This window comes from Haliotis cracherodii, unplaced genomic scaffold, assembly GCF_022045235.1.
Source record: "Haliotis cracherodii isolate W230 unplaced genomic scaffold, xgHalCrac1.p SCAF_11, whole genome shotgun sequence".
In the NCBI taxonomy this organism is placed as follows: Eukaryota; Metazoa; Mollusca; class Gastropoda; order Lepetellida; family Haliotidae; genus Haliotis; species Haliotis cracherodii.
In genome coordinates, this window is record NW_027266266.1 from 10,549,540 (window position 1) to 10,568,677 (window position 19,138).

General features: G+C 42.1%; 2 protein-coding genes across 17 annotated transcripts in view; one reads left to right on the top strand and one right to left on the bottom strand.

The window, feature by feature from the left end:
- Nucleotides 1–16,927, bottom strand: part of LOC139456212 (protein spinster homolog 1-like) — a 41,248-nt gene extending 24,321 nt beyond the window's left edge. For 3 of the 5 annotated variants that reach the window (XM_071237787.1, XM_071237786.1, XM_071237789.1), the window contains exon 1: nt 1,544–1,869. In XM_071237787.1, the coding sequence (XP_071093888.1) occupies nt 1,544–1,790 (247 nt within the window). In that variant the 5' untranslated portion in view covers nt 1,791–1,869. Of the gene's footprint in view, nt 1–1,543; nt 1,870–2,823; nt 2,903–16,110 lie in introns of those variants that run through there. The other 2 variants (XM_071237785.1, XM_071237788.1) reach the window with 2 other exon arrangements.
- Nucleotides 9,525–19,138, top strand: part of LOC139456210 (neurofibromin-like) — a 97,685-nt gene continuing 88,071 nt past the window's right edge. For all 12 annotated transcript variants that reach the window (XM_071237775.1, XM_071237772.1, XM_071237776.1 and 9 more), the window contains exons 1-2: nt 9,525–9,639; nt 12,543–12,686. In XM_071237775.1, coding sequence (XP_071093876.1) covers nt 9,580–9,639; nt 12,543–12,686 — 204 coding nt within the window. In that variant the 5' untranslated portion in view covers nt 9,525–9,579. The remainder of the gene's footprint in view (nt 9,640–12,542; nt 12,687–19,138) is intronic.

The window sequence follows — 19,138 nt, forward strand, 5'->3', positions numbered from 1 at the left end:
TGGTTTTAAACTGCTGTGCAGATTTCAGTGGATTGCAGGATTTGCAAAGCATGTGTGCCACCAACTAGCTGTCAACAGATATTTACCAAATCTTGTCATGTTTTTAATCAAGGTGCTCGCGTGATTGCGTACTACATACAGCTTGGAGAAAACTCATGCAGAAACAGACCATAGAAATCAGGTGCATACACACACCATGCCAGCTCACTTCTGCCGAAACACGAAGCGAACGGTGAGTGAGTATGGTTTTACGCCGCTTTTAGCAATATCACAGCGGGGGACACCAGAAATGAGCTTCACACATTGTACCCATGTCTGGAATCGAACCTGGGTCTTCGGCCGAAGTGAACAGGTTACTGGTAAGTCTGGTATGTTATTGCTTAAAGTTGTGGTAACAAAATTATGTCAAACATGTGAATAGATTGGGAAATTATCTGGGAGTACAACGATATCATATTTTCAGTCACAAACTCAAGGGAAATATTTTTTATAAATCTCTTAAAAAATATGAGGGTAGTCAACCACCACAGTCTGAATGGGATTTATGAAGGTGGTGTTCTCCGACGTGTTGTAGGGTCATGTATTGACTGTAGGACCCCATCGCAGCTCTCAGCAGGGTCTTTGAGTGAAATAAGGTTTATCCACTTGTCCTCTGGACTAGCCTTTAGGGCTGGGACGAGTCCAAATGTACTACCCGGGTACCCGATCCCCTATTACCCGGCCCTACCGGGTACCCGATCCCCTATTACCCGGCCCTACCGGGTACCCGATCCCGTATTACCCGGCCCTACCGGGTACCCGATCCCCTATTACCCGGCCCTACCGGGTACCCGATCCCCTATTACCCGGCCCTACCGGGTACCCGATCCCGTATTACCCGGCCCTACCGGGTACCCGATCCCCTATTACCCGGCCCTACCGGGTACCCGATCCCCTATTACCCAGCCCTACCGGGTACCCGATCCCCTATTACCCGGCCCTACCGGGTACCCACTGCAGGTCTCAAGAGTTGGGAACAAAATGTCTGATTGGGAATTGTTTTATTGCAGCCCTGGCCAAACCTATTTAGATTCTTGTATCAAACGATCAATACACTGAAGTTGACTGAAGTTTTATCTTTACTGAAACATATACCAGGCAAAAGGAATGTGTGCATCGTCAGAAAGAAATGCGAACATTAGCGACTTGTGGTGTAACCAATGAGCTATAGTGAGTTTTGGTCATCAAACAATATATAAACGTGACTAACCACGGGTCCGGGTAGTCCTGTGGGTACCCTGGTCCTACTCAGGACCTATACCCGACCCGAGTTACCCGTCCCAGCCCTACTAGCCTTATAAACAACAAATTTCCAAGGATGATTAATTTCCCATAACTATACCAAGCAAACTACAGTATTGTCACAATCTATAACATGAGCGGATGGAACAAGACGAAAAATATATTGAGCTGCTGACACACCTAACCACGCCCCTATGTGTCTCAAGGCTCAATATTGACATTATTCAAGCAACATTTCCTCATTCTTCAACCACTATTTTACCTGATACTGTGTATCTATCCATGTAGTTGAGCAAGTTGATGACAAGCAGCGTCGCTACGGTAATGTAGGATGTCACCCGACTGATTCCACTGCCTGAAGGCTGAACTGCTTCGGTATCAGGAACATTGGCAACGGCGTGTCCATTTTCCTCGTTCTCAACTATCGGCGCTGTGTCCGATTCTGTAATAGGAACGGGCATGTCGTCCATCAATACAGTGTCGTCAAAAGGCGGGACAAAGTTATTCATTTGGGACTTCCAATATTAAGTCATAGTCCTTCAGAAATACTGTGTTTCTGTTTTCATAACCAAGCAAGTCATGAGGCAGTGAGGCCAAACCGGAAGTAAACGAAAGCTAAAGAATAGATATTCCACACAACTATTTCTGGTATAGTGCCGTGACTTCTTCTGATAAAGCATCGAGCGATGCTGGGGTTACATTTTTGTTTGAATTGTGACAATAAACAACTTTCAAGAATGTATTCTATAATATTTAGATTTTGATATACTGCATGCATGTTTAATAACACGAACGCGTTTCATTATCAGTACCTCAATCATTACCTTGTCGCATCATCATAATATTTCATTGCAGTAACAGTATTAGTTATAGCTTCTAGCTTTTTGTTATTTCAAGACGCAGTCAGAAATATTCCAGCATTGTACACATATATAATTGATTCTTGGCCAGGTAGAAAAGCTACATTTGGGTGCTCTCATGACTTTAGGTCCCACGCTTGGTTACCCTTTCGTCCCGGAAACAAAGTTATCTTCTTGAAAAATATTGATTAACAAAATAAAAAATAAATCCAAATTGAGCCTAGAACAAAACTTGACATGAGTTGAATCAATCTAGACTTGCCAAATCAACATAGACTTGAAGTTGGATTCGTTTTTTAATAGAGGGTAGAGGGGGTGGGCATAGGAGTGGTGTGTGGTGTGTGTGTGTCTCTGTGTGTGCGTGTGTGTGTGTGTGTGGGGGGGGGGGGGGGGGGGGGGGAGGGGGGGGCGTGTGTGTGTGTGTGTGTGCGTGTTTTGTGTGTGTGCGTATGTGTGTGTGTCTGTGTGTGTGTGCGTGCGTGCGTGCGTGTGTGTGATTTGTGTCTCTCTCTGTGTGCGTATGTGTGTGTGTCCTCGCCTTCCCCCAACACCCCTACTCCTCACGGACCTGGAACTACAGTAATTTCCTGTTGAAACATAACACTGATAGGAAATCGCAAGTTAAAGCGAACACTTATGGTCACCTCAAAAATTGTTAAATACACGCATCGCACCGACCTACCTGCCACGCTACTGTACATTGTTACGGTCAAGTGATAAACACACACGCACTGGTCGATGCTTTCCCTCTAGTAATATCCATGATCAATCTCCATGATTCACAAACAGTCCTGTTTTCGATTTAAAGCCTGAAAACTGCGTTGCGTGGTGCTATGTAGGTTATAGAGACTAGGTGACAACGCGTGAATGCAGTGATAAGACCCGAGCTGATAAATATACACAATGACGGAAATGTAGTCAACTTTATATATGGGTCATGGTAAGTTCAGACACAATCAGCTGACGTACGTTACACTTGCCACACGGTCATGTTACAACATATGCACATTAAAAAAGGAAACGCATTAGTGATTGTAATGTTTGTTTGTTGTTTAACGCCGCACTCGGCAATATTCCAGCTATTTGACGGCGGTCTGGAAATAATCGTGCCTGCACCAGACAGTCCAGTGATTGACATCATGAGCATCGATCTACGCAATTGGGATACGATTACATGCGCCAGCCAAGTCAGTTAGCCTGGCCACCCGATCCCGTTAGTGGCCTCTTACGACAAGCATGCATGGATTGCTGAAGACCCTGAATTCTAACCCGGAATCTAACTGAAACACAATAGAGCCAGAACGGTCGGGTAGCCGAGTGGTTAAAGCGTTCGCTCGTCACGCTGAAGACCCGGGTTCGATTCCCGACATGAGTACAATGTGTGTAGCCCATTTCCCGCCGTGATATTGCTGGAATAATGCTTAAAAACGTCGTAAAACCATACTCTTTCTGTTGTTGTTTTGTTTGTTGTTTAACGCCGCACTCAGCAATATTCCAGCTATATGACGGCGGTATGTAAATAATCGAGTCTGGACCAGACAATCCAGTGATTGACATCATGAACATCGATCCGCGCAACTGGGATCGATGACATGTATCAACCAAGTCAGCGAGCCTGACCACCCGATCCCGTTAGTCGCCTTTTACGACAAGCATAGTCGCCTTTTACGGCAAGCATGGGTTGCTGAAGACCTATTCTAACCCGGAATCTTCACGGGTCCTCAAACACTCACTCACAACAGAGCCACGTCGCCGGGTGATTGCAAGCACTCCGTCCTTAGCAGAAGACTTAGTGTTCAGTTCTTTCAGTCAATGTGTGTTACATCTTCCCGAGACAAGTGAGTTAACTGACTATAAAGTCCAGTTTCCACCCTTGCCGAACTAGGCTGGTATTATGGAGTTATATTTTGGCTGGACTAACGAGTCTATGCATAGTCCAATCAAAATCGCGCACCGAAATAAAAATCCGGTTTCTTAACTGTCGTGCAGATTTCGGTCGATTGCAGGATTTGCAAAGCATGTGCACCGCCAACTCGTTGTCAGCAGATATTTGATTTCATGATTTTAATCAAGGTGCTCACGTGATTTAAATCATTTCGCGATGTAAGACACGTTTTATCACAATATATATCTTGATTATCGATCAGATCGTCCTGACCGGGCGCCACCATTTTGTGTGAAGCAAACGCAAGTGATACGAGAGGTGGAATCTGATTGGTCCATAGGCGAGGCTTAGACGGGACATAACTGGTAATAGCAACTGGTGGCGCTACGATCGAACCCGGTAATTCCAGCCTAGTTCGGCAAGGGTGGAAACTGGACTTTTAAGTCAGTTAACTCTCTTGCCTCGGGAAGATGTGTGTGTTACTTCCTACAACAAAATCGGGCTGTGCGTTTCTGTTTTTTATGAGTATCATAACAGCTGATTCCGATCTGGAAGCACTCTGTCGGTAGACACAGTATGAAACGCACACTCGCGTTACGGAATATCTGTGTCATGTATTGATATCAATGTTGTTTTGTTTGTTGTTTAAATTGACACCACACTCAGTAATATTCCAGCTAACTTACGGCGACCTGAAAATAATCGAGTCTGAACCAGACAATCCAGTGTTTGACTATGAACAACGGTCCACGCTGTAGCGATACGAAGACACTCTATCAACCATGTCACCCAGCCAGACCACCCGATTCATAGTCGTATCTTACGTTTGATCTTAGCAATATTCCAAATATAGACGCCGGTCTGTAAATAATCGAATCTGGACCGGACAATGCAGTGATTGACATTATGAGCATCGATCCTTGCGCGTCCGATGGGATGACATGCGTCAACCGAGTCATCGAGCCTGACCACCCGATCCCGTTAGTCGCCTCTTGCGACAAGCTTGGGTTGATGGAAGACCAATTCTAACCCGGATATTCACAGGTTGTGTATAGCTCAACACAGTGTTACTATTTGGTCTCCCCTACCGGTATGAAGTTCCAGGTTAGATTGGGTCCCCAGTAACCTATGCTTATTGCGAGAACATCCCCTGAGGTTGCTAGGGACCTTTTCTTGCCAGGAGCTCCCCGAGGTACTGCTGTATTGAGGCAGTTTCTAAACTTACATCAGCTGTTTCAAAGTTCTGCTTATGTCAATTAATGGTTCCTATGAGTTCACAGTTTCTAAATGTTTTAGTACATTTTAATAACATACACACGAAAAAGCCTTCGACAAGTCACCCACCAAAATACTCTTCGAAATGGAAGAAGGTGACATCAGCGTTCAATATTTTACGGCAGCTTCTAGCAATTGATGATTTATGCTTCTTGTTTGGTGGTTGTTGTTTAACGCCGCACTCAGCAATATTCCAGCTATATGACGGCGGTCTGTAAATAATCGAGTCTGGACCAGACAATCCAGTGATTTACATCATGAGCATCGATCCACGCAACTGGGATCGATGACATGCATCATCCAAGTCAGCGAGCCTGACCACCCGATCCCGTTAGTTGCCTCTTACGACAAGCATAGTCGCCTTTTATGGCAAGCATGGGTTGCTGAAGACCTATAATGATTCATGCACTCGTCAAATATTTGTGACAGTTTGTACATTATTACAACATGTTTGTTTCTTTCTTTCTTGTTTTTGTTTTATTGTTAAACGACGATCACAGCAATATTCCAACTACATGACGACGGTCTGTAAATAATCGAGTCTGGACCAGACAATCCAGTGATTGATGCATCAAACCAAGTCAAGAGAGCCTGACCACCCGATCCCGCTGGTCGCCTCTTACGACAAGCACAGTCGCCCTCTGCGACAAGCATGTGTTGCTGAAGACCTTTTCTACCCCGGATCTTCACGGGTTGCTGTCATATATAAACTGTCGGGCAAAGAATGTATACATCTAGGTTTGATCGTGGCTAAAATGAAACAAACAAGAAATGTTTTTTTGGTGGTGATGCATTTGATACGAGTATTAATAAAATTTCTGTTTAATATCACAAAACACAGAACTGCATATTGTTCAATCTGTCTCAAAGCAAAGAGAGTAATATACGAAAATATCATCCTCTTGTGTCTATACTCATATTTGCGTCATGCAGCAAACTTAGAAAAAAATCTCACGAGCTTTACGAGTAATCACAGACTGCCTGTCCCTCGTGAAATAAGTCCTTCCTCCAAACTGAATATACGGGGTGTTGTCTCAAACTTCGAGGAATTCATTGTGTTACCCTAATTGAACTTTTCGACCGCTCCTTTTGAGTATGTACGACTGTCGACACCAAGCACTTTGTCCAGTTAGTCTCTATAAGGCTCAGTCACACATTCAGGATTGTTATTGCCGTCCTTGATAGGACCATTCCCGATTAAAATTTGTCAAAAGTCTGATCAAGATCCTTTGATTCGTGGCAGGATATTCACAAACAATTAGATATTGTTCTGGAAGCGTCCCGATTCAGCCGTTTCCAGACGGATTCGTCCCGATTCTGCCGTTCTCAATCCGAATCTGATCCGATTTGTATCTTCCGCATGGTAAAAAACGACCGAATCTGCCCCGACAGCGTCCCGATTCTCCCGAATGCGATCCGACAGAGATCAGACAGTGAACCGACAAAGACGGTTCGCATTCGGCAAGATCTGAACGCAATCTAGACTCAATCGACAAGAAACGGCAATGAAAAATTCATGCCCGTTCATCACGATAGCGTCCCGATCACAGGATACTGTCCAAACAACACAGGACATTGTTACGATTTGACCCGATACAGCAGAATCTGTCACGACATAGTCACGATTGTAATCCTACTAGACAAAATCGGCTGAGTTCCCCAAATATTACGGGGCGCACCATACTGTCGGGTGTGCTTGGCCGACCTCTCTGGACCTTTCTCGATCCGTAGGATTCTGTTACGAACGCATGCGACTGCGTTCAGACAATGATAGGACATTCCAGATCATTGAGGATAGTAATCCGACTTTTTCACTTTTTGTGTCGCAGCGCTGTCTGATCTCAAACGGGAGCCATAATCGGCACTGTGTGAACCTGGACTTATACAGACCCTGAACACCTACGAATATCCGGGTTAGAATTCGTCTACAGCAACCCATGCTTGTCGCAGGAGGCGACTAACGGGATCGGGTGGTTAGGCTCGCTGACTCGGTTGACGCATATCATTCCATCGGACGCGCAAGGATCGATGCTCATAATGTCAATCACTGCATTGTCCAGTCCAGATTCGATTATTTACAGACCGCCGTCATATAGTTGGTATATTGCTGAGGCGGCGTTAAACAACTGACAAACAAATAAACAAACAAACAAACAAATAATATCCGAAAACTCCCAAGTAAGTCTGTACAATTCCTTGTCTATATTTCTCTCGTTTCCCTTTCACTTTCTGGAATGAAGAGATTATCCTTTTCATTATATTTAAAAAGCCAATTGAAAAAAAAGAATCTCTAACAATATTTTCATTTCAGAGACCACATAATCTTAGTCAAAACTTTGTTTTTTTATGTGTTTTGGTCCACCAAGGGGCTGAAATGTGTTTATAATACGGTTATAAGTAGTTAATGCTTTTGATTTTTGCAGCTTTAATTGACAAGAGTGTTAAAATATCTGCTTCAGAAAAGTCTTCACCAAAGTGGTATAACCGTCTGAGACCTGCATCACTTCGGGCTTTCTTCCCACATTAAGCTGGCACGCCGTGATACAACTTGAATACTGTTAAAAGCGGCGTTGAACCCAACACACTCACTCTATAAGAGAATTAAATTATATACGCTGCATGATCTTGCTAGTTTGTGTGGCATCGTACCCCGAAATGTCAATCGCTAATATCAAGTTTTTAATGCTAAAGTGAGTGACTGGACATGGTTTTACGCCGCTTATATTTCAGCAATATCACGGCGGGGGACACCAGAAATGGGCTTCACACGTTGTACCCATGAGGAGAATCGAACCCTGGCATTCGGGATGACGAGCGAACACTTTAACCACTAGGCTAGGGGTTGCATTATTTCAGATACTTTACATGCGCACCCCTTTTTATTTCGAAAAAATTCTGTATAAATTACCACCAAAGACAATTAATAGATCTTAATTGTGCACCCCCCTTTTAAAAAAAGCTGTATCCGCCCATGTATCGTATCCAAATTTGCGAGGATCGGTGCTCACTTTGTCAGTCAATGGATTGTCTGGTCCTGACTCAGTTATTTACAAACCGTCGTCATATAGCTGAAATATAATGAGTGTGGCGTTAAACAAACAAACAAGCAAACAATGTCGAGACAAACTAGACCGTGAGTCGTCTGTTCTCTTAAAAGGACTTACAACTGCTTCAGTTTGATTTGTCTATGACTACATGCATCGTGTGAATGAACGCCGGTTGAATGCAAATTAAAATCCGTGGGCTACGAGGAAGGGCCATTGTGTTCCGAATGCACCATTCATATATATATATATATATATATATATATATATATATATATATATATATATATATATATATATATATATATATATATAAAAGTGTAAATACATTATGAAGGGACTGAGTTAGTACCAATGATTCATAAATTTAATACAGATATTTTAAAGACGAAAAAATTAAATCCATTTTGTGGCAATTATACATTCAAATAACTTCTTTAGAACTTCTTGAAATTCAATCGTGGGCCACCAGTAGATATAAATATATTATCCACTTATGGTTTGTGAGAGTTGGTACTTTTCATTCAGCTCTCTAATTAAATTAAGAAAAAACTCCCAGTAATATATATATATATATATATATATATATATATATATATATATATATATATATATATATATATATATATATGTATGACACTAGGGCTGGAATATGTTATCTAAATGTGTTAGTTATTTTTTTTGTTAAGGTTGTACATTAAACAGAAAAAAACAACGCTTTCCATACAAAACACGAATAATAATTTTAACGTTTAACAGAGACTATATAGGATATGTGGTCTCTGGTTTAAATGAAGTTTGAAATTCAGATGATAAAAGCACCACTCAAGGAATACGAATATTTTCAAATTAATATAACACGACATGCGACTAGCCGTATATGTGATATCGTTTATTTATCAAATAGTCGGGGCTCATACATGATATATAGTTGGGAATATGTTACTTGGCAGAAATGTTTCGGGAAACAAGCGTTCGGGAAACATCGGCAAATCCCGTTATCAGATGAGTGAGGGGGCGGCTCGTAAACATCCAATGATGACCGCGGTGGTATCAAAACCGGGTCAGACTCGCTCTCGGTCAATGATGTCATAAATATGTTAGAAGGTGCGTTACCAAAAATGGAGTGAGGGTCTCGAGTGCGCATGCGCGCGATTTCATTAAAAATACGGAGGCATGATGGCCGCAATGTTAGCGAAGTGAAGACAAGCTTATACTGTATTTACCTTGAGCGATGGCCACGCAGAAACCGGGCGAATGGGTGCAGTCACTCATTGCTCGGTTTGACGCTCAGGTTTGTACCCGACACGTGCATATGACGATGCATAGATCGTGTGATCGTCAGTCAAGCGATGTAAGGCATCGTCGCTGAAATTTATGAATGAATTTTCCTCTGCACAGATGTCAACTGCGAGAATGTTATTTATGAAGATATGGGAATATGTTGACACCGCGTTTATTGTTAGATGTTTTTGGTTCTGTAACAACGCTATTACCTCTCTTGTGACTGACACAGACACCTGTTTACTATTTAAGTCGTGTTTATTCGAGATAGACCTGTAAACGCTGTAAATAATAGAAAATAAACATACATAAGCTAGCTAGTGTCACTAATGTTCCTGTCAACTGGGATACAATCGCCGAACACCGCTAAGGACCTGTTACACTTTTGGCTCTATCGGTTCTCCTATAGCATATATTTTGTCGTGTCTATAGTATACACTTATATAAGCTATATGGTGTATACTTGTCAATCCCACATTATTATAATTCAAAAGGATTTTCACAAACCAACGTTTCATGCCTTTTTCATTATATTGTTGAATTTGGTTCTACTCAAAAAAAAAACTCGGCTTTGAAGTTTTCAGGATAATATCATGTCTATTCAAGCATGTTAGCAAAGAATGTGAGTTGAGAGATAATATACATGTCGTGAATGCATGCACAATTTACATCATGCTGCAAGTTCTACTATGTATGGGTTTAAAAAAATGCATTTGTGTAGGTGGTGATAGGGGCTTGGCATTATGTTGCATTGACTGGCACACCTGATTTGAGTTTATACAGGCAAGTCCATATTTGGCAGTGTACACCAATGTTTAAGTGGTTTATTATCAATCCTGTAAATCAGTCTAAATAATTTTGATTATCATATTTATATGGAAATGTCGGTCTAGGAATGAGCATTATAAATCATACTCTTTGTTAATATTACGAATATACATTTCACTTTGCAAAAGACGTATCGTATGCAGAGCTACTTAGTGCATTGTAGTTAATGATAATAATCTTAATATTTTTATTTCTGAGTGGTATATATCTTTGTTCTTAAAAGTCTAGTTGTAAGACTGAATGATGTTTGTAGGGACATTTGAAATTGAACTAAATAACCCTGTCACTATGTTAACTATTAAAGTGCATATCAGGACTTCAGGACATGTAGAAAGAATGGGTTACAGAGTACAAATGGCTCAATAACTACAATGTGTTCAGTTACATTGTTGAATGTCATTAATATGGCACAATGTTGTTTATGACCCTGATATAAATAATATATACCATACAGGCTGTAAATACTTTATTGAAGACCTTGGATTCGGAAGTTACACTTTTTTGTTAAATCAGCTGACATGACAGTAAAACATGACAGGTCATTTTTTAGCGCTTCAAAATGAGCATTTATTTACTCTCATACATTGTACCTTATTCCTTCTGACAAGTACCCTTTCCTTTAATACAAAGATAGGATTTATCAAGACTTATTTAGAGGCCGATAGTCCAACCAAAGTGACCAAATGTCAACAAATTCCAAAACTTGAATTAATAATTTCCCAATTCATGTTCATTTACATTCAAACACTGTTGAGACAAACTTGAAGGGACCTGCATAAATACTTCCAATTACCCAAGGTTCGACACAACCGAAAATTATAAATAAAGAAGGTACACTTAGGGACCTGCTTTTACTTTGAGACAGCGTAAGTTTGACGCATCAAAGTTTGATATAACAGTGTTTGACTGACAATCGAGTTCAGACAATACAGTGATTGACATCATGAGCATTGATCTACGCATTAGAGTTATGATGACATGCATCAAACGAGTCACGATGCTTGACCAACCGATTCCATTAGTCGCCTCTTACAAGCACATTCCCCTCTTACGACAAACTTGGGTTGCTGATAACCAATTCTAACCTGGATATTCACATGTTGCGTATAACTCAACACAGTGTTACTATTTGGTTTTAGCCTCCGCAACCATTCAAGGGTTCCTGGTTAGATTTGGTTTCTAGTAGTAGTAACCTGTGTTTGTTGTAATAGGCAGTTTAAATAGATCTTGTGGTCATGGTGACTTCATTGATTGTGTGCCATTGTACGGTGACAGCATAAGACTTTGCTCATAATATCAACTACCAGTTTGTCTAAACCAACTTGATTAATTGCATGGCTGAAATACTGATGAGTCTGGCTTTGAACAAGAAGATGCACAACCCATTAAGGACTTGAATTAAGCCCTTAGAGCTGCGTAGAACCCCGCCTACCTGACGATTACTTTTGAGAAAATCATTATCTGAGATGGCAAAAATGATACATATTTGCGGATTAGAGAAGTTTCAATGTGTTTCTGTCCAGTGTTTTTGCATCAACATGATTTACTGCCATCCTTGAATTTAACCTGCTGTTGACACTTATGTCATGTAATGGATCTTGGTGAATTGGTTGCTTGCGTGTCATCGTACTCCGATGACATGGATCATTGCTCGCAGTATGGATCTGTGGAATGTCTGGTCTATGCTAGATTATTTACAGGCTGCTGTCATACAGCTGGAATATGGCTGAGTGAGGCGTTAATCAACAAACAAGCAAAATGTGTAACATGTCTAATTATGCTGTTTTTTGGGGGGGGGCATGGGTGGCCCAGTTGTGTAAGGCGCCGCTATTCTCTGTGCAGAGTTGCGTCCCTTGGGCACGCCAGAAACCTATGATTGTGGGTTCCAATCCCGATTTGCCCTGATTATGTTTCTAGGTTTGTGAGCACCATGCCCGTGCTCGTGGGTTTCACTGAAGTTGTAAATGTCAAAGACCTTCATCACTTCGGGCTTTCCTACCACATTAAACTGATACGCCGTGATATAACTGGAATACTCTAAAGTGGCATTAACCCCAACTTACTCACTGTTTGTTTCTGTTTCAGTTGCCTATCAAGACAGGATTACATACTACACAGTCTGTACAGAACGTCAAACAGAACAAGGAATGTTTGGTGAACGTCAGCAAGTACAAGTTCTCCCTGGTCATCAATGGCCTGACCAAGACGCTGCAGTCCGTCTCACAGATGGTCAGTTCAGGCTTCTGTCTCATGTCAACCCCATCACACTGTTTGCCACAAACATTTAAGGCTACTGGCCAAACCTGGCCCTTATCATCATAGGGGCTGTCGGGTAGCCTAGTGGTTAAAGCGTTCGCTCGTCACGTCGAAGACCCGGGTTCGATTCCCGACATGGGTACAATGTGTGAAGCCCATTTCTGGTGTCCCCCGCCGTGATATTGCTGGAATATTGCTAAAAGCGGCGTAAAACCATACTCACTCACTCACCTTATCATCATTTTCAGTCGATTTTAGTGTTATATGGACTAATATTCTGAGCTGACTTGGACCGCCTCCGTGGTCTAGTGGTAGAGCGTCCGCCCGGAGAGTGGAAGGTCCGGGGTTCGATCCCCGGCCGCGTCATACCAAAAGACGTTAAAAGATGGTACTTGTTGTTACCCTGTCTGGCGCTTGGCATTAAGTGGCTAAAACAAGGACTGGTCAGCTCGGAGTCAGTATACTGTGTCTGAGTGGGGTATGCATGTTAAACTGCGGCATGGTATCTCAGTGAGCTAGCACTATAAATCGGCATCAGTCCGGACTAGTACAAGCAGCCACACAAACACACACACGTACATGCACGTCGTTATATAAGTGCAATAATCTTGGACGCGACGTTAAACCCCATTTCACCTCACCTGAGCTGACTTGACTGAGCAGAAATTTGCTAGACACGGGCTTGGGAATAGTGGCTAAAGTCACAGACTGTCTTTGGGAGTCCAGGGCAAGGAAGCCCAGTGTGCATTTTGGGTTAGAGTTGGTCGCAGCAACCTATGTTTAAATGGGTTGGTGGTTGGGCTTGATGACTTGTTTGTAGGACTGGGACAATACACTAACTGTGTGATCCAATACATATCGCGATACCTTGCTTACGATCTGATAGGTATCGCGATACCTTGCTTCTGCTCCGATAGGTATCACGATACCTTGCTCACGATCCGATATGTATCACGATACCTTGCTCACGATCCGATAGGTATCACGATACCTTGCTCACGATCCGATAGGTATCGCGATACCTTGCTCACGATCCGATAGGTATCGCGATACCTTGCTCACGATCCGATAGGTATCGCGATACCTTGCTCACGATCCTATTTGTATCACGATACCTTGCTCACAATCCGATACATATCGCGATACCTTGCTTATGATCTGATATGTATCACGATACCTTGCTTACGATCCGATACATATCACGATACCTTGCCTACGATCTGTATTATGTATTGCGATACTTGCATGTGCTCTTATCTGTGGTGCGTAAGCCATTTTCTTCAAAGACAGGATTGCCAAAGACCTGGCACACTAATGTTTAACAGTTGGCAGCGTCAGGTATGGCGCAATGGATGAAAATATTTACATTTTCACTACTCATTTCACTAGTAATTAGGGGGGCACAGGTTGCCCAGTCGTCTAAGGTCCCGCGATTCGCTGTGCAGAGTTGCATCCCGTAGACACGCCGGAAACCTATGATTGTGGGTTCGAATCCCGGTTTGCCCCAATTATGTTTCTAGGTTTGTCAGCACCATACCCGTGCTCGTGGGTTTCACCGAAGTGGTAAACGTCTGAGACCTGCATCACTTTGGGCTTTCCTCCCACATTAAGCTGAACGCTGTGATATAACTGGAATAATGTTAAAAGTGGCGTTAAACCCAACTCACTCGCTCATTCACTAGTAATTAGTGTTTCATGTAACACTTATTCAAGAAAACATTTAAGGTAAGAATCTATACTTTTTACCATGTTATACTTAGTATGCGACTGTGATCGATACTTGTATCGAGAAGTAAAAAATCGCGATGCATCGGTTTATCGTCCCACCACTACTTGTTTGATTGTGTGTCATGATACCCCAATGATGTGATCATGATACCCCAATGGTGTGATCATGATACCCCAATGATGTGATCATGATACCCCAATGGTGTGATCATGATACCCCAATGATGTGATCATGATACCCCAATGATTTGATCATGATACCCCAATGATGTGATCATGATACCCGAATGATGTGATCATGATACCCCAATGATGTGATCATGATACCCCAATGGTGTGATCATGATACCCCAATGATGTGATCATGATACCCCAATGATGTGATCATGATACCCCAATGATGTGATCATGAAACCCCAATGTGTGATCATGATACCCCAATGATGTGATCATGATACCCCAATGATGTGATCATGATACCCCAATGATGTGATCATGATACCCTAATGATGTGATCATGATACCCCAATGATGTGATCATGATACCCCAGTGATGTGATCATGATACCCCAATGATGTGATCATGATACCCCAATGATGTGATCATGATACCCCAATGATGTGATCATGATACCCCAGTGATGTGATCATGATACCCCAATGATGTGATCATGATACCCCAATGATGTGATCATGATACCCCAATGATGTGATCATGAAACCCCAATGTGTGATCATGATACCCCAATGATGTGATCATGATACCCCAATGATGTGATCCTGATACCCCAATGATGTTATCATGATACCCCAATGATGTGATCATGATACCCCAATGATGTGATCATGATACCCCAGTGATGTGATCATGATACCCCAATGATGTGATCATGATACCCTAATGATGTGATCATGAAACCCCAATGTGTTATCATGATACCCCAATGATGTGATCATGATACCCCAATGATGTGATCATGATACCCCAATGATGTGATCATGAAACCCCAATGTGTGATCATGATACCCCAATGATGTGATCATGATACCCCAATGATGTGATCATGATACCCCAATGATGTGATCATGAAACCCCAATGTGTTATCATGATACCCCAATGATGTGATCATGATACCCCAATGATGTGATCATGATACCCCAATGATGTGATCATGAAACCCCAATGTGTGATCATGATACCCCAATGATGTGATCATGATACCCCAATGATGTGATCATGATACCCCAATGATGTTATCATGATACCCCAATGATGTGATCATGATACCCTAATGATGTGATCATGATACCCCAATGATGTGATCATGATACCCTAATGATGTGATCATGATACCACAATGATGTGATCATGATACCACAATGATGTGATGTGTTGCTCATTGTATCAATCCCCTGCTTGTTGTCAGAGTGGCGACCAAATGGATCTGGTGGTCAAACTCGCGGCTCGGTTACATGCCATTGTACCCAATGGCATGGATCGTTGCTCATGATATCAATCACTGGGTTGTCTGGTCCAGATTTGATTATTTACAGGCCACCATCATATAGCTGGAATATTGCTGAGAGCATCTTAAACAACAAACAAACAAACATGATCTTTAAGAATCAATGATGTTAATGAAGGATAATATAAAGGATGGTACTCACTGATTTTGATGATTGCATCCATTCCGGTACCATTTGAGGGTTTGTGTGATGTAGGGTCTTGAAGCTGAAACCCACCCTGACCATCACCAAGGTCCACACTCTGGTCATCAGGGGATGTATTTCGTTGGCTAGGAAGATAACCTATGTCATTTGAATGACACAAAATAGACCCATTTTCATCCGCTAGTTTTGCTCCATTGGTGCCTGTGTGAAGATGGATGTTTTCTTTGTCCCTGATTGTAATGTCATCTGTGCCTTTTGACATGCCTGTTACATTTTCCCGTAAGTTAGTTCCTCTTTCACCATTTGTGGAATCTCCTGTAACCATGGAAACACAGAACATGCCTTTGCCTTCTTCCTTCACTGAACCGTTTTGAAGGTTAGAACGTGAAACCATTCCGTTTGTGATTGTGAAGGTATTATCATGATTATTGAAAGTATCCGGTAGTGACATGTTCGGCAGCACTGTCTCACCGTGGCTGCTGGGACTTAATAAAGCATTATTCCCATGGCTGGCTTTATTGGGTGTTTCTGTTGGGGTGTCTACAGCGTCAGTCAACCCCAATGCTTCTGGCGAGGCATTTTGTGCAGGGGAATCGGCATCGCATGCACTGGTGCTTTCGGTTAAGTGTATGAGGTCATAACAAATGTTGACGTTCTCATTGGTCTTGGCTAGTTCAGAATGGCTGTCTTGGTTTGATAGTAGTTGGAACTTTAGTTCCTTGTCTTCAGGTGGAGATTCTGGAACTGTTTCATTGGAAGTATCGTACACTGGATTTGTTATTCCAAGAATAACATCACTCCTTTTGTCACTCATTTTTCTATAGGCTGGATTTCTTTGTGGAATTAGTCAGAAACTTGTGTAGGTTTGTCTCTTACTTAATCAAAGTCGGTAGTTGTAGAGGCTAGCTTTCTCAATCCAAGTCAGTGTTTGTAGAGGCTAGCTTTCTCAATCCAAGTCAGTAATTGTAGGGGCTAGCTTACTCAATCCAAGTCAGTATTTGTAGAGGCTAGCTTTCTCAATCCAAGTCGGTAGTTGTAGAGGCTAGCTTTCTCAATCCAAGTCAGTATTTGTAGAGGCTAGCTTTCTCAATCCAAGTCAGTAATTGTAGGGGCTAGCTTACTCAATCCAAGTCAGTATTTGTAGAGGCTAGCTTTCTCAATCCAAGTCAGTAGTTGTAGAGGCTAGCTTTCTCAATCCAAGTCAGTAATTGTAGGGGCTAGCTTACTCAATCCAAGTCAGTATTTGTGTAGACTAGCTTTCTCAATCCAAGTCAGTGTTTGTAGAGGCTAGCTTTCTCAATCCAAGTCAGTAGTTGTAGAGGCTAGCTTTCTCAATCCAAGTCAGTAGTTGTAGAGGCAAGCTTTCTCAATCCAAGTCAGTGTTTGTAGAGGCTAGCTTTCTCAATCCAAGTCAGTATTTGTAGAGGCTAGCTTTCTCAATCCAAGTCAGTATTTGTAGAGGCTAGCTTTCTCAATCCAAGTCAGTATTTGTAGAGGCTAGCTTTCTCAATCCAAGTCAGTAGTTGTAGAGGCTAGCTTTCTCAATCCAAGTCAGTAGTTGTAGAGGCTAGCTTTCTCAATCCAAGTCAGTATTTGTAGAGGCTAGCTTTCTCAATCCAAGTCAGTATTTGTAGAGGCTAGCTTTCTCAATCCAAGTCAGTAGTTGTAGAGGCTAGCTTTCTCAATCCAAGTCAGTAATTGTAGGGGCTAGCTTACTCAATCCAAGTCAGTATTTGTGTAGACTAGCTTTCTCAATCCAAGTCAGTGTTTGTAGAGGCTAGCTTTCTCAATCCAAGTCAGTAGTTGTAGAGGCTAGCTTTCTCAATCCAAGTCAGTAGTTGTAGAGGCTAGCTTTCTCAATCCAAGTCAGTATTTGTAGAGGCTAGCTTTCTCAATCCAAGTCAGTATTTGTAGAGGCTAGCTTTCTCAATCCAAGTCAGTAGTTGTAGAGGCTAGCTTTCTCAATCCAAGTCAGTGTTTGTAGAGGCTAGCTTTCTCAATCCAAGTCAGTAGTTGTAGAGGCTAGCTTTCTCAATCCAAGTCAGTATTTGTAGAGGCTAGCTTTCTCAATCCAAGTCAGTAATTGTAGAGGCTAGCTTTCTCAATCCAAGTCAGTAGTTGTAGGGGCTAGCTTACTCAATCCAAGTCAGTAGTTGTAGGGGTTAGCTTACTCAATCCAAGTCAGTAGTTGTAGGGGCTAGCTTACTCAATCCAAGTCAGTAGTTGTAGGGGCTAGCTTACTCAATCCAAGTCAGTAATTTTAGATGCTAGTCTCAATCCAAGTCGGTAATTGTAGGGGCTAGCTTACTCAATCCAAGTCAGTAATTGTAGAGGCTAGTTTTCTCAATCCAAGTCAGTACTATAGTGACTTCCAGGCTGACTAAATCTTGTAGACTGCTACGACTGAACGTCTACCATCAGAGACCAGATCGAACTGTTGTTACTTCACACATCCTCCGACACAAATGAACATTACACTGAGGAGAAGGATAGTGACTAGGTTTACGTAATACTGAAAGTCTGACCACGCTGTGTAGGCCAATCCTTGGCCTTGTAAGATAAAGATAAAAATAACGAGTCCTGGATAACTACATGTGCCATGTGGACACGGCTAGATGTTCTCAAGTACTTATATCTGTGCATCAGTGTTATCTCATAGTACGTGCAGCCAGTGGGTTAACGACATTAGTACATGAACTCGGATGTCTACCCAGGTGACTCAGTTGATACTGGTTGCTAACAATATTACCCTATTTTCTTGAGTATAGTGCGCACCCATGTATATTGCGCACCCCCCTCTAGCAGATTCAGTATTTTGCATAAAAAAAATTCGAATATCAAGCGGAGAAAAAAATTACACCATAGATCTACCCCTTCAGTGAATTTCGGTAAACGAAAAGGTGACGAGAAACTTGGTCAGTGCACATTCGAAATTTGAGATAAAAAAATCACGAGACATGTTGATTTACCGTTTAAATTGTATTTTTTGTTCTGCTAGGCCTTGTTTTACATCCAGGGATTAAGA